Source organism: Solanum verrucosum, unplaced genomic scaffold (assembly GCF_900185275.1).
Source record: "Solanum verrucosum unplaced genomic scaffold, falcon-dt-bn FXZP01000205.1, whole genome shotgun sequence".
Lineage (NCBI taxonomy): Eukaryota > Viridiplantae > Streptophyta > Magnoliopsida > Solanales > Solanaceae > Solanum > Solanum verrucosum.
In genome coordinates, this window is record NW_026019950.1 from 2132873 (window position 1) to 2149080 (window position 16208).

Genomic DNA, 16208 nt, shown 5'->3' on the forward strand with positions numbered 1-16208 from the left:
TCACAATTTCAAACTAGTCCTAAAATCCTAAAATCTAACTAGTGCTAAAATCCTAAAGTCAAACTAGCTAGCTATTATTCCTAATCCCAAATTCAAACTATTAGTCCTAAAATCTCAATACTAATTCAAACTCTAGTTAGTCCTAAAATCCGAAAATCAAACAAACTCAAATAATACCCAAATTCAAACAACTCCTTAACTTATTGCCTAATTCAAACTAATCCTACATCCCAAAATAAAACTAATTAACTCAAAAAATACCCAAATTCAAACAAATTCTAAGATACCCTAATTCAAACTAACTCTAACATTAAAATTTTCAATTCACTCACTAACTAATAATCCTAATTCAAACTAACAATCAATAAACACACATTCAATAAACTAATTACAAATAAATAGCTAACAAAATCAAATTATAGTTCAATTTGAAATTTTTTTTGATGCATTATTAAACCCTAACCTTAAAGGAGAAGGAGAGATTGATGAGAGAGGAGTGGCAGACGGCGGCGGTGGCTTCTGGTCTGGCAGCTTTGGAGAAGCAGGCGGCTAGCGAGCGGCAGGTCCGGTGGCAGCAACGACGCAATGGTGGTGAGGAGTGGAGAGAAGGAGGAGATTTCACAAATGGGGAAATGGGGGGAAATCATTTATATTGTTTTAGATATTTAATAAAAAGCGACGGACAAAGTCTCTATGTCCGTCGCTTTTTTAAAAAATGTTTGACCAACATTTTGACCAAAAAGCGACGGACGGACTAAGAGACATTGTCCGTCGCTTTCTTAAAATATTTGACCATATTTTTGACCAAGAAGCGACGGACATAAAGATGTTGTCCGTCGCTTATTTAAAAAATAATTAAACAATTAAAATTAATAAAAAGCGACGGACTGCGTCGATATCTATATAAAATAATTAATTATTGATTATATATATTTGTCACAAAAATCCAGAAAAAAAAAGACGGACTAAGCGATGCCGTCCGTCGCTTTTAAAAAAAATTAAAACAAATTATTTTATTTCAAGATATATAGATAAGGGAGAAAATTATTTTATTATTTCAATGTATCTTATAATGGTGAATAATTTACTCCAAAAATCACCATAATGAATGTTAAATTAGTAGATTGTTATCTAAAAAAATTCATATCACCTAAAAAATATATATACATGAATGTATATTTATTAGTTCATGGAAAAGCTAAATAGACAATCCACTAAATTCGATGAATCAAAATTAAAATTGGGCGAATCAAAATTCTTGCTCACAAGAGCAAGTGAAGGGTCGGTGTTGAACCCAGCCAAAAATCTATAAAGGGTCGGTCTTGAAACCGAGCCAAAATGCTAAACAAAACATCATTAACGCTTATTAAAAAGGGGGACCCACAGCCAAAAAACCGGCAACAGATCTCCAGAAAATCAGACGGTTTATATAGTATCATCGTGTACGTGAAAACCCTTTTGATCAAAATTCTTTGAATCTTGCTTTGTCCTCTCTAATTTTCCTTTTTGCATGGCGAATTCCAATATTGTAATTAAGCAAGAAATTTTGGATGATAATAGAGGGTTTACGAAGAAGCCGCCGGAGAAATCTTCACCGGCGCCTCAATCGGTGTTTATTGATCTAAGTAGTAGTGATGATTCCGACTCCGATTCCGACTCCGATTCCGGTAGTCTTTCCGGTAATGGTAGTAATAGGCCGAAGAAGAAGAGGAAGAGTGTACAGGATGTGAACTTCGCATTGCCTTTGGGATTTTTGGATCCTTTGCCACCGCCTAAGGAACCTCCATTGCAGTTACCGGCTCCGCCTAATGGAAGTAATAGGGATTTAAGTGTTTCGGGGAGTAATTGCAAGCAGTTTTGGAAGGCTGGAGATTATGAAGGGTCTCCTTCTGCTAGTTCAGGACTAAAATCAGGTTTGTATTATTTTTCTCGAGCAACTTGAACTAAGAAAATTAGTTGAATTTGTTGTTTTTGATTCGTGCATGCCAGCAATTATGTTCCCTTTCCGTTTAATTTTTCTATGAATTGTTTTTTTTTTGTACATATTGGTGGATTACTCTAAGCTTAAAAAGGGTGGGTTAATTGGATTGTCTAAATCTTGTTGAATATGGGGGAAACTCTGAGTTAGTTCAGAGCGTTAATGATGGTTAGTTTGTAATTTTTTCTTTGGTGGATTATTGTGCCTTAAATTTGGTGGGTGAATTGGATTGTCTAAATCTTGTGGAATATGGTGTAAGCTAGGAGTAGTAGTTCGGAACCTTAATGACTGTAATTTTTGGTGGATTATTATGTAAGCTTAATTGGGTGGGTGAATTAGATTTTCTCAATTTTTTTGGATATGGGGAAACTATGGTTATTTATTTATTTTTGGTTAATTAGGTAAGTTAATTAAGTTTAAGTGGAAAATCTCTCTCCTTTATTCGATCAATAGAATGTTTCAAAGTTGTATACTAGTAAGACCATTTATTAACTAACCTTATTGGAAGTATTAATATCTCTGGTTATATATACTAATGAAAGGATATTATATATATTCCTGTTTGGATTCTTGTAGTAAAGAGGATTATTTTAGCTGTGAGAGTAACATACTTTCTTAATCTTGTAGGTGGTATAGATCATGTCCGAGTTCATCCCAAATTCCTACACTCCAATGCCACAAGTCACAAGTGGGTACTTGGAGGTAAATTATCTCATTTGATCTTAACCATATTTTTTGTAGGGTTTATTACATACCCTTACAGTTTTTTCCCTCTTGATTTCATCTTTTCTGATCGTATCCAATCCTGCAGCTCTTGCTGAGCTTTTGGACAATTCATTGGATGAGGTATACTTTTTGGCTTACTACTCTCATTTATTTCTTGTCACTTAACATACTGTTTTAAGTTCACTCTCTTTGATAAGGTGTCCAATGGAGCAACATATGTGAACATTGATATGGTCAAAAACAAAAAGGATGGGAGCAGAATGCTTCTGATTGAAGGTATTTCTTTTGCTTTTTATATGGTTGCTAGAACTATGCGTTCTCTACAAATGAGAATGCCAGTCTTTTTTATGTCAGATAAGCTGTCTTCAGGAAAACCTTCTATACTATCCCAACCAATCAACTTCTATACCCTTTCCTTCCTTTTATTTTTCTTCCCTCCATTTTCCTTTTTAACTTTTATTGGGATTGGTGAAGTGGAGAATGGTTATGTACTTCCACTTCTCTTCAATTCTTGTGAATCAGACAACCTGTAAAGAGGACATCAATTTGTGTTCTGTGTATTTTGAGGAGAAGCAATCTCAATGTTAGTTCTCAGGAGAACACGATGCCCCACCATGGAGTTCCCTATTAGATGGTATAAAACTGTGGATAGGCTATGCTTCATTAGTAGGAGCAATAAGCTGGCTAAATCTTTTCCTAACCACCCTAAAAATGTTATTGTTTGAAATATTTATTTCTTATATGCACTAAACCTTTCTCTTTGATCAAGACACTAAACTTCCCTCTTCATTGTATCATATGCTTCTTAAAACTGTCATTTATCTTGCTCATTCTTCTACAGATAATGGTGGTGGGATGGATCCTGAGCGAATGAGGCATTGCATGTCTCTGGGATATTCTGTGAAAAGCAAAATGGCTGATACTATTGGGCAGTGTGAGTTTTAACTGAGATGCTTTTGATATGAAATGCTTTTGATATTGTTAGTTTCTGTTCAGTTGTTCTGATTATCAATAATGTCTACTTCAGCGTATAAGTTATTTTTGTGCTTTGTATAGATGGAAATGGATTCAAGACAAGTACCATGAGACTTGGAGCTGATGTGATTGTTTTCTCTCGTTCTGGTGGGAAGCCAGGGAAAAGGTTCTTACTTCTGCCTCCTTTTAATGGTCTCTTACTCTGTTCTTCCATTTCTCAGTTCAACTGGTACAAGTTTGGAAATTGGCCTAGGGCTTACATGTTACTGGAGTTTCATTCATGGACTTGTCATAACTCGTGTATTTGTTCCCTCTCTGCTCATCAGCATTTTATGTTCTTGGTTTCATATGTGCAGCTTTTCTTCTAATATTATGTGTAGCTTCATACATCCCTTGGATGATCACCATTCTATGATTTTCTTAGAACTTGTAGAACAGAATATTATGATTCTCACACAGTCCTAATGGTATTCCTAATTGGCAAAGAGTAGGACACCAGAGTTCATGACATGCTTCCCGTTATCAGTTAATAAGTGATTGTATGGGAACAATGAGATGATATTTTTGAAATTGTTGCCTTGGTTAAAAACTATGTATGGTAACGGAGCGGGAAAAGTAAAATCTCTTTTTACCCTGCCTTCTGCAGGGAAGGTATAAAGTGTGATGGGGGATGGTCGGGGCCAAAACACGAGAAGTAAATTTGTGAGGTTATGCTGGTAGTTTCGACCCATCAACGCAGCTTTAATTCCACTGCACAATGTTGATTTCCATCCACTCCCCTATCTGACACCCCCACCAATAATAAACAAATAAAATAAAATATAAAACAAGAATCTTATACAAATTGAGATAATAAGCCGAGGGTTATGTTGGAAAAAAATGACCTACAAAAACAATATTCACAGTTTATAACTGCAATAGACACGTCGCACCATAATAAAATGCGAAACAAGGACATCGAGAATTTTACGCGGAAGCCCCCTTAAATTAAGGGAAAAATCACCTCTCTAGAGGACCAATTGATTTCAATATAACAAAGATTGTTACACTTTGCAGTCTTGAGTAAAATGCTTGAAGACTACTATACATTCAAAAGAAAGAAACCTATTGACTTTTCCACCTTACTATAATATCAATCACAATTTTTTTTCTCCTACTATTAGTGAGTTTCGCTCTACAAGTTATGTATTGCTTCTCTTTCTTTGTGTATCTTTGATGAACAAATGAGGGAAGAATGCCCTCTATTTATAGGGTTAGTATACCCCTTTCTTGCATCATCAATGCCATTAGCAAGTTCATTTTTTTTTCTTCCATGTATTTATATATCAGTTTGATGATGTGGGAGGAGTTGGTTGAGGTGGTGAGAGGCCATAGTACGGTGCCTAGGACCTTTATGGATTACCTACTCCTTAGTGGGAGGTAGAGGTCCTTGTAAAGACTCCAAGGTTATCTGGAGCGAGGATCTTACAACCCAACATAAGCTCATAGTTGTAGATTTGGATATCAAGAGGACGAAGAGAACCTTATATGACCAACCTAAGATTAAATGGGGGACGCTTGACAAAGGCCAAAGCTCAGGAGTTGTGGGAGAGGTGGCTATTGGGGTAGGGGTGAGGAAGCAGCGGGTATACTGTAAGTAGAGGTGCTCATGGTTTGGATAAAAACCGATCCAAATCGAAAGACCAAACCAAACCAATTAAATGAACCGATTTAATTTGGGTTTTGGTTTGGTTTGGTTTTAGATTGTTTAGAACCGATATTATTTGGTTTGGTTATGGTTTTGATCGAAAAATTTGAAGAAATAACCGAACTGAACCAACAAGTTATATACATAAATTTTATTATTATACACATAATATATTATATTCATAAACAATTTAAAAGATTTTATATATGTTTCATCAAAATTATTTATAATTTACTTATGAAAGAAAAAATGTCCAAGGTGAGAACATTTTCTTATCGGTTTCATGTATATGAGTGTCTATGAAAATGTCATTGTCTCTTGCTTCTATGCCAAAATAGTGAATTTTGAAGTTTTATTCAGTAAATTTAATGATCGAAAGTTCTATAATGCCAATCATTCTAACTATTTTTTCGTTTGAATGGATTGTTGTCACTTTTTTCACGTTTTGAATGAATTGTTTCTTTTATTTTTATGTATGGTTAATAACCAAATAACCGAACCAAACCAAACCAAAATCGAAAACAACCAAACCGATAAATGTATACTATATTTGGTTTGGTTTGGTTTTGATAATTTTAAAACCGATTAAGTTGGTTTGGTTTTGGTTTTGACCAATAACCGATCCAAACCAACCCGTGAACACCCCTAACTGTAAGTAAGTGGATGCATCAGGGAAGCAACTTGAGGGAGGGGGTTGAGGTTTACGGTGATGGAATGGGAAGGTTCAAGGAGATGTGGAAGCCACAAAGGCTGCTTATGCAACATTAGTGGAAAGCACAGATCAAGAGGACAAACGGAAGAATAGGGAGAAGTATAAGGCGACGAAGAAGGAAACTTAGCTCACGGTTACGACGGCTAAAACGATAGGATTGGAGCACTTGTATGAAGAGTTTGAGGGCAAAAGGCGGGGATAAAAAGTTGTATGGGCTCGATATGGTAATCAACGATAATACACTGAGTAACAAGGACACGAGAATTTGTGCATGGATACCCTTTTAAACTAAAGGGAAAACCACGACTAGAGAGGAGAGATTGATTTCACTATAGCAAGGATTTTTACCTTTGTAGTCTCGAGTAAAGTACTCAAAACACTATACACTCTTAAGGACATAATCCTCTTTTGATTTTCTTACCTTATTACAGTCTCGCTCACACTCTATTTTTTCCTCCTAGACTATTTCCTTGTACTGTCAGTGATTTTCTCTATGCAACTGATGTATTGTGTCTTTCCTTGTGTTGCTTGGATGGATAAATGAGGGGAAACTGGCGTCTATTTATAGGGCTGGTGTACCCTTTGCTTGCATCATCAATGACATGCAAGTTCATTTTTTGTTCCCTGTATTAGTTAGCTGGTTGCCAATTCCAAAAGGTGGTTGCTCAAAATATTTGTTGCAGATCACTTTCACAGTTCTTGTCAAAGGAAAAGGAAAAAAAAACATGGGACTGGATCCCGAAGGTTATGCATGTGCTCATTGCAAACTTGGGTCTGATCTGGTTGATTTCTAGTTTCATGTCATTGAGAGAGTGATTTTTGTTTGGTCTGCTTAAGTATATTTTGTCAACTGGGGAAACACTTGGGTTTATTGGAGAAGTAGTTTGTGGCTGGAGTTGTATGATATGGGACATTTGCCTAGCGCTAGCATAGCACTTCCATATGCTTAAAGCTAGCTCTTATGTTAAGACCAATGATACCTGGGAATCCAGGTGTCTAAACTGGTAACCCAATGTCTGGTGCCTAATTTCCAATCAAGTCACATGAAACCTATGTTGCACAAACTCTTCTAAGGGGTGCGTGTCGGATTTGCCATGCCAAAAGTAGTGTATTTTTGGAGAATCCAACACGTGTGCGGCATCGAAAGTGAAGAGTCCGCAACTTAGCATGAAACTTTGTGCAATCAAATATCCTGTGTGGGTACATTCAATTTTTAGCAACTTAGGAGTGTGTTGAAAGCTTATGCATGAAGTAGCCATCCCTTGTCGTGGGGTACATTTGAGGAAAATGGAGACCGTGTAACACATGTTTGTTGTATCCATGAGAATGGCATGTGAGTTGCGAGTGCAAGGCCTTACGGTTGGTTCCTTGCACCGTAGATTCCTTCCTAAGTTTCCCTTTTATTTCTGGAAGTTAGTGACGTCTGATCTCAACTTCCTCAGGCTCTTGTGCAGTCTTCCACTCTTGTATTTGTGATTATTTGATTGTTGGATATTTTGAAATATATAGAGGTCTTAAATTGAACACACATATGTTCATGAAAGAACATGATTGTTATGAAAAGTTATTTGTTCATGAAAGAACATGAATCTTATGAAAAGTTCATGAAAGAACATGACTCTTATGAAGAGTCATCCCTTAAGTTCTATAATATATAGACTCTCTAGACTAGAAGTAGACTAAGAAAAATCTGCATGTATAAACAAAGGGCTTTGTTGTAGCCTGAACGGATTTGTTTGTATTTTCCCCAATATGTATGCGGGAAATATCTCTTTAAAGAAAGTGATTACACACCTCAAAGCCATCTTCTTTTGACCCTCGTTTCTCTCTCTTTATTCTTGTGGTGGTTGGATACTGCTACTTATGATTTACCCTGTATTTTCTTTTGATTTCAGCCCCACCCAGAGCATTGGATTGCTGTCCTACACATTCTTGCGAAACAAAGGAATGGAAGACATCATTGTTCCCATGGTAGGCATGCTGAATTATTTCAAATTTCCATAGTTTTTAATCCATAGTTGTTGTGATCTTATGGTGAAAATGAGGATCCAGTGTCCCTATCTGAGGTAGTGCATCTTGAAATGCTTCTATTACAATTCACTAATTAGAAACCCAATTAATCAACTCTTTGCCCCTATTCTCGTGTTAGATATCTAAACGAAGTAAACAAACTCTGTGCTTTGTATGGAGTTCAGTTGTTGGTGTAAACTTTGTACAAATGTGCATTCTACCTTCCATTTTGTTCAAGCTGTGTGCTGTATCAGGACTTAATGTTGCTTGTGGAGATTTTGTACTAGTGTTTGCGCTCTTCCTCCCATCTTTGCCTGTGTTATCTTATCTCTAAGCTACAGCTTTTTAAGAAAACCTGATAAACATGTTTCTGGCCTTGCTAATGGTGTCCTGATTTTACTTTTTCCCTTGATAGTGGTTCTTGCATTTCATCTCTAGACTTATATTGATAAGTCCTAGGAAAGAGGGATCACTTATTCCCTTCATGAGAATGATATTTTAGAACTTTCTTGGATATTAATGACTTTAGATGTGTTCACAAGCTCTTATATTGATGTTTGTTTTCTTGCTATTGTGACAGCTTGACTACGAAAAAAGAGAAGGGTGGGACAAGATAATACGATCATCTCCTGGTGACTGGGATAGAAATCTTGAGACCATAGTTGAGTGGTCCCCTTTTTCAAGTGAAGTTGATCTTCTTAGACAGGTAAATTTTCAAAATCATTCCCCCTCCTTTTTTTTTTTTGATAAGATAAGTGGTATTAATAACAGCATCAGGAAGATGCATAATTTACAAGATATGGCATTTGAGCTTACAAAAAATTCTCTAGCTAACTAGTAGTATTTTAGCTAGTATTTTAATTCCTTCCAGGATTGTTAAACTATCATGAAAGATCTTGTACAGGAGCAATGAGAAGATATAAGCTGTCATATGAGTAATTTAAATTACTAAGTGCACAGTTGGAAAGATTTGCTAAAGGGTGTGTAACTCTGAATCCTGATTGCAGTATTAAATAGAACATATACTCACCCCCAAATTTAATTCAGCTCTCATAACTTCAAATTTAGCTTAAAAAATCTAGCTCTCCATTGTTAACCTTGGCCCAGCCAGTGTGCAACCCCATTGTGAAGCTTTTCTGTGTATTCCTCTCCTCTCCTGTCCTATATGGTATATGCTTCCAGCCAGCACTATTCAGTATTCAATGAACTTCAGCAATCGTATTCTTACCTTGAGCATGTGCCCATTGTAGTTCCTGTTTTCAGTCCATGGCCTGTCGAGGTTGAAATTAATGAACCCTTTTGGCACACACTTATAAAGTTCAATACTTGGGTTGACATGATATTGCCTTGTCAATTTTGTTTCTATGTTACTCCGTCGTTCAGTTTTGGATGTGGTGTATCTGCTAATCATTCTATTTTTTCTATACATGCTGCAGTTTAATCCGATGAAAGGTCAAGGCACTCGGATTATAGTGTACAATTTGTGGGAGGATGACCAAGGACTACTCGAGCTAGATTTTGATGCTGATCCACATGTAACCAAACCCTTTAATACTCTTTACTTGTTACTTGTTTTTCTGCTTTACTTAACGTGCTGTTACATGATTCGTGGTTTTCGAGTGACATGCTTCTTTCATTCTCTCCTTCAGGATATTCAAATAAGAGGAGTCAACCGTGATGAGAGGAGCATACAGATGGCCAAACAGTATCCGAACTCTCGGCATTTCTTGACATATAGACATTCACTAAGGGTAAGTAATAATTGTTCTGCCATGTTTAGTGGGAGCATTTTTGTTACACGTCACCAGGTTATTTGGATTTCATGTTACTGTGGAGGTTCTGTGATGAAATTGATTAGTTCCTCGACTCTTAAATCCAAATGAAGGGCACTTAAATTTATCTCTAACTAAAAAATGTCGCAGGCTAGTTGGATAAGTATTTTCCCAATATAGTTTTTTTTGCAGCAGTTCTAAGTCCCTGCTTGGATTGTGGAAGTTTATATGCTTCTGGAACCAAGGAGCAGTTGTAGTTATCAAGTGGGTATTTGCCTTTGCCCATATTGATCTACATCAAGAGCGGCTAGCGACTATCGTCAATCCTAAGCATTCCAAGTGCGTCTTGGTTGCAAGTTCATCATCCTAACATTTGATCATAAGTAGTTGTAGACCAATTTTTTCCTTGTATATTCCTTGGTAGAGCTCTGCTTGTAGCTGCTGCCTCCTTTTTATCGTTCATACAACCAGAAACAGCCTCCTTTTCAATGTAAGGGTAAGGTCTACGTACACTCTACCCTCCTCCAGACTCATCTGTGGGATTACACTGGGTTTGTTGTTGTATACTCTTAGTAGAACGTTGACCAATTATTTTCATGTTTTGAGATTAAGTGCAAGTACTTAATTTTATTTGCCCATCAGAATAAGAGAAATGCAATTCTTAACCAGCAAAATATGCTCTAGTTACACTTGTAGAATTTTCAGATTATCTGAATAGTGTTTTAGCCAAGAGATACGAGTTGCTTGATGAATTGATTTATTGGAATTATGTGATGAAATTGGAGTGAAATGAATCAGTTTCTCTTAATTTATGTAATGCATAGTTTAAATGAATTTGGTCTATTTCCTAATTGGGCCTTTTCCTATGAGGATCAGTTGCAAAATGTACATAGAGGTCTTTGTCAACAACTTTCCCGTATGTTGTGAAAGGGAAGACAAGTTTTGGAGCTGACTTGGTTATTAAATGCTTGATTCAGAGAATTTTGAGACAACCTGGTCATAAATGTATATTGTTTTTATTCTCTTCTTCCATCTTTTCTCCACTGTAATGGTGTTGGCAAAGAGTGAGAACATGATACAATCCACTTAAGAGGTGTGAATGTCTGAATAATTTTTTTCTTTGTTTGATATTTTGCTTCTAAAGCTCAACAGGAATGTTACCATCTTTACAATTATGAAGATGTTGAAACAATAGAGGTAATACTAAAATAAGGGTGTATTTTTGTGTTAATATTACTGTGTTCTGATTAGTTAACTAGCCTATTTGATTTTTAATAGCTGATTTGTTTCCTCTTCTATTCTTCGCCTATGTGAGCTGAGGGTCTATTGGAAACAACAGCCTCCCTACCTCTGAGGTAGAGTTAAGGTCTGCTTACACTCTACGCTAGTGGCGGAACAACATATACTTGAGGGGTGTCAACCGACACCCCTTTGTCAGAAAATTATACCGTGTAGCTTGGTAAAAATATTTTTGTATGTACATAAATCACATATTGACACTCCTTGGCTTCTACACGATTTTACTTCCTTATATGTTGACACCCCTTAGTCGAAATTCTGGCTCCGCCACTGCTCTACGCTCCCCATACCCCACATTGTGGGACTACCCTGGGTATGTTGTTGTACTATTCTTTGCTTATTTACCTACTCTTTCTTTAGCCCTTGCTTGGTTTCAGTTCAATGCATGGTTTTGCATAGACTTTGATTGGAATTCCTGTAGCTCTGTCTTTTCTCTAGTGCTAAGTGCGTTTGATGTTTGTTATATTCACAAAATACGTATATGATTCTTCTTCTTAGAAAGTAATTTTGTTTTTATCACGTGTATTCTTGGATTTTCAGAGCTATGCATCAATTCTATACCTAAGAGTTGCTCCTGGCTTTCGGATTATTCTGCGGGGTAAAGATGTTGAGCACCATAACATAGTAAATGATATGATGATGACCCAAGAGGTCACGTATCGCCCTATGTCTGGCACGGATGGAGTACCCAAAGATTCCAATGTAATATGTCTTTGAAGGCAAACTTGATTTGGATTTTCTTTCAGTGATCAATCTTTTTCTCATTCATTTTCATTTTGATGCTTGTAGATGGTGGCTACTGTGAAAATTGGGTTTGTAAAGGATGCTAAATCCCATATTGATGTTCAAGGGTTTAATGTGTATCACAAAAATAGACTTATTAAGGTTTGTCTTTTTTCTGAAGTGCAATTGTTTTAGTAAACAGTGATGATCGCTGTAGGTTGTTGATATCTTCTTGATTATGTGGTGGAATGCTTTCCCCAGTACATTTGTGTACTAGGGGATTTGTATATCAGATCTATTTTTATGAGACATGCACCTTTCTTTTTTCTTTTGTTTGAGAAGGCAACATTTTGTATCTGTATTATAAAGATTACCCTGAAAACTAGAGTAATGAACCATATTAGCGAAAAAACATGGTAATGAGACATGCGCTAGATGTTTTACCTTATCCTGCAGTGAAATAATTTCGTTGTTCTCCCCAATCTGCCATCTGCTAATCCGAAAAAGAACAATTTTCTCATCCACTCCCAACTTTGTTAACATATGGTGTATGTGAGTTTATGTAGACTTTCCCTATTGTCAGTAAGAGATGCATAGTTTGGAGCCTTTGCATGGCAGAACATTCTCCATTTTGTGGTCTAGTGATCTGTACTAAAGTTTCCTTCTGTTGTCAGCCATTTTGGAGGCTTTGGCATGCTCCTGGAAGTGACGGGCGTGGAGTTATAGGTCTGCTCTTTTATCTTAAAAGTCATTCTTTTATAGCTTGCCTGTTTAAAGTGCTTATTGTTTTGCATTATTTGATGCCAGGTGTATTGGAAGCCAATTTTGTTGAACCAGCACATGACAAGCAAGGGTTTGAGCGTACGACAGTTCTTTCAAGACTTGAAGCACGATTAGTGCAGATGCAGAAAACTTACTGGTGTGTTCTGTTTCATCTCCGTGTTGTGCTTTTCCAGAGTTACATGTACTTAGTGTACTCCTAATTTCTTTTCCAGGTCAACTCTTTGTCACAAAATTGGGTATGCTCCTAGGCGGAATAGGAAAGCTATTGCACGAGGTATCCTAGGTTTTCTTTTTTTATCTTATTTTTTTATCCTTCATCAATGCTTTACACAACCTTTAGTAAGGTTTGACTCTTTGTCTGGGGACTTGTGTTCACAACTTCATATATTTCACATTAATCTCTATTTTCAAAGAAGATATTACGTTTGTTATTAAGGTTTTTTGTTTTTTCTTGATTTGTTTATTTTTTTAATAACTGTAGGTGATCTTGCCTTCTGATTATATCTGTTTCTTATTATAATTGATAAGTACATAATTATGTTTTTCAACAGAGAATTCTCCTGATTATCCTCCTTCAGCATCTCAATCGAAACATAATAGTTCCGGAAAGTCATCTGAGAAGAGCAATGGTGTTGGGCATCTTAATGGCAAGCATGATGGCAAAACCAGAAGATCTAGAAACATACCAAGTTCTTTGGAGCCATCAACTTCTGCCGAAGATGACAGCGATGATAGTGTCCAAGTTGTCCTTCCAAAGAATCAACCAGGTGGACATCAGAAGCATACTAATGGAAAAGATGGCTATCAACCAGGTGGACATCAGAAGCATACTAATGGAAAAGATGGCTATCAACCAGGTGGACATCAGAAGCATACTAATGGAAAAGATGGCTCTAGGGTTATGCATTCACCGCCAGGCTTTGGACAAAGAGTTGCTGAGCAAGTATGTTCTCCTGGTGGAAGCCTCAAGCGAGTTACTAGAAGTTCAAGATCAAAGGTTATTTCAGATCTATGAGCCCTTTAACCTCCAAATCTTCTTCTGGATGTCTTATTTTTAGGAAAGGGTTAGGATCCTTAATAATAGAATATCTCCAATTAGCGATATATGCCAGAGTATCATGTTAAATTGCTGCATTTGTAGCCAGTGTGCTTTTTTTGAAGTGATATTCATATGTCTTGATGAAAATTTTGAAGCTACAGGAGATTCTAACATTCATTACCATGGACTCTCACTGAACACTGTCAGTGCTTTTTTGGGTAGGGAGGGGGGTTGGTATGGCCCAAAATTTTGCGCACCTAATTGCGCTCATCAACTTTTGAAGGTTCTCATTGGGGAAAATTGCTCTTCAATAGAATTTATTTCATGGAGAGTTGGAGCAGATAGTGGAATTGATAAATTTGTTGTTTGGCCCAATAGGGAGATGCTGATGAGAATGAGGGCATGCTGCCAGATAACCTCACGGAGTCTCTAGAGCAGTTAAAAGCAGAGAATCGTGAGCTTAAAGAAAGGTGCTTGCTCTTCAACCTTTGCATTATTGTTAAGCTATTTTGTAGCATTTTAGGTTCATATGAGCTATCAAAATGTTTATTTATTCAACAGGTTGCGGAGGAAAGAGGAAGAGATTTTAGGTGATCTGTTACGTGATTTACAACTTGAAAGAGAGAGATCCAAATCACTTGAAGCTCAGGTTAGATGAGATTTTGATGTTTACTGTTCACCAATCTAGCCGCATTTCTGTGCATGAAAGCTTTATAGGTGGATATGAGTACTACTTGTTCATGTTCCTTTTTCTTCATTCTGGTAACTGAAAACATGACCTCAAGGTCCTTGGACATTTCTGTGGTTCCTGCTATTGAATCTATCTACAGTTTATTTTTGTAATAGTAATGGTGAAACTCTGTTGGACTAGATTTTGATGGGTTCTTTAAAGAAACTGAAATACTTCTGCTCCATGTTCAGCTGCAGGAGTCGACTAGAAAAATAGAGGAACTTAACAAGGAGCAAGAAAGTTTAATAGACATATTCACGGAGGAGAGACAACGCCGTGATATGGAGGAGGAGAACTTGAGAAAGAAGTTGAAGGTGAACTTCTTTACTCAATTTTTTGCAACTTCCCTTTAGGAAGTGAATAGTCAATTGATTTTCTTGACTCGATTTCAGGATGCATCAAATACTATACAAGAGCTTCTTGACAAGGTGCAGGTTCTGGAGAAGACAAGGTCTGTCAATCATAGGTAGTTTAAATCATCTAGGGAACTCACAGTCTCTCTTGGTTGTCCATGCTGTATATATTATGAGTGAGCCATAGCACCAAAATTCGTAGGAACGTTATTTTGGTGCAGTGGTTTTAACCTAATTGTGTTTCCACTGCTCTTGAGCTCCGGGCACACAGGCATTGCTCATTTCTTCTCGAAGCTTCTGTTGTCTTGCCTAGTAGGGTGGTTTAGGGTGAACCTCGATTCCCTATTATCTTTAGAACCTGAAGCCTCTCATCTTCTTAGCTTTGAGGTGTGCTAGGTTAGGAGAAATATCAATGCCAAATTTTTTCCCAGGATGATGTGCCACTGTTTTGTAAATATTCTAGAAAATGGCAAGACTTATTGCCCTCTAATTTCTAATTTGATGGAGATGCTGGTGACATTCTTTATTTTTATCCAACAACTTTGCAGTGATAATTTCAATATCTTTGCTGTGATATTTGACTAGTAATTGCTGCACAAGTCCCTGACCTATCCTGCCCATCGCTGTCGTTTCTTCTTTGATGCATTTTAGGATGAAATAATGTTCTTGCATCGGACAAAGATCTATATTCTTCGATCTATTACTTGAACTGTCACTTTTGCTTTTTTCGAGAATTAAATAAGTGTACTTCAATCCTTGTTTTAAAGTAATTTGTGTTATTTTAGGAGGAAGAAATTCATGTTGTAGGGTTGCCCATTTGTTTGTCCTGTCCAAAAGATTGCAATTGTTTCTTTGTGCTGTAAATTTACTTTCTTGTTGGAGTTCTATTGTTCTATTGTGTTGTAGTTGTGTGCTGGATGTCCAGTGTTTATGATCAATTAGGTAACATTCTTTTGTCCGTAACCGTTGGTACCTGTTTTTTTTTTGGTTTTTTGTTTCCCACCACCCGGTGTTCGCTACCACAGTAGCTGGACTAAATTCGAATTCATGACGGGATTTCCTGCATTGGGGTAAAACACTCCGTACCCAAAAGGCGACTCAAACCCGGGTAAAACACTCTGTACCCAAAAGGTGACTCCGTACCAAAGGTGACTCAAATCCAAAATCTCTTGGTTAAGGATGAAAGATTATTTACCATTCCTACCACAATCTTGGTTGGTATTAGTACCTATTCTTTACTTCAACTGATTTGAAATTACGCAGAGAAAGCGGCATTTATCAATTTTTTCAACTTAAAAGAGAACTTCGAAATTTGTAGTAACTAGTTTTTTGACACGTGCGCTGAACGTGATTACCAATTCAGAAAATATATTTTATACTCTCCGAGATTACTAATTCAGAAAATATATGTTATAGTAGTA

General features: G+C 36.8%; 1 protein-coding gene across 1 annotated transcript; it reads left to right on the forward strand.

Annotated features, from left to right (window-relative positions):
- Nucleotides 1–1461: 1461 nt before the first annotated feature.
- LOC125813892 (protein MICRORCHIDIA 7-like) lies at nt 1462–15183 on the forward strand. Its single transcript, XM_049493367.1, has 21 exons — nt 1462–1913; nt 2606–2680; nt 2790–2824; nt 2902–2980; nt 3546–3638; nt 3761–3845; nt 7974–8049; nt 8669–8794; nt 9525–9623; nt 9738–9839; nt 11700–11861; nt 11949–12044; nt 12557–12608; nt 12690–12801; nt 12878–12939; nt 13217–13432; nt 13523–13662; nt 14083–14174; nt 14266–14353; nt 14626–14748; nt 14827–15183. Exons 1-21 carry the CDS (start codon nt 1511–1513, stop codon nt 14902–14904), a joined length of 2394 nt encoding a protein of 797 aa, XP_049349324.1. The 5' UTR covers nt 1462–1510; the 3' UTR covers nt 14905–15183.
- The last annotated feature ends 1025 nt before the right edge of the window (nt 15184–16208 follow it).

What these genes read in the sequence shown, in the direction of transcription:
- LOC125813892 (XM_049493367.1), top strand. Translation starts at nt 1,511, where the DNA reads ATGGCGAATTCCAATATTGTAATTAAGCAAGAAATTTTGGATGATAAT. An exon ending in TCACAAGTGGGTACTTGGAG is followed by an intron (nt 2,681 to 2,789) that starts GTAAATTATCTC and finishes CCAATCCTGCAG; the next exon opens with CTCTTGCTGAGCTTTTGGAC. An exon ending in CAGATGCAGAAAACTTACTG is followed by an intron (nt 12,802 to 12,877) that starts GTGTGTTCTGTT and finishes TTTCTTTTCCAG; the next exon opens with GTCAACTCTTTGTCACAAAA.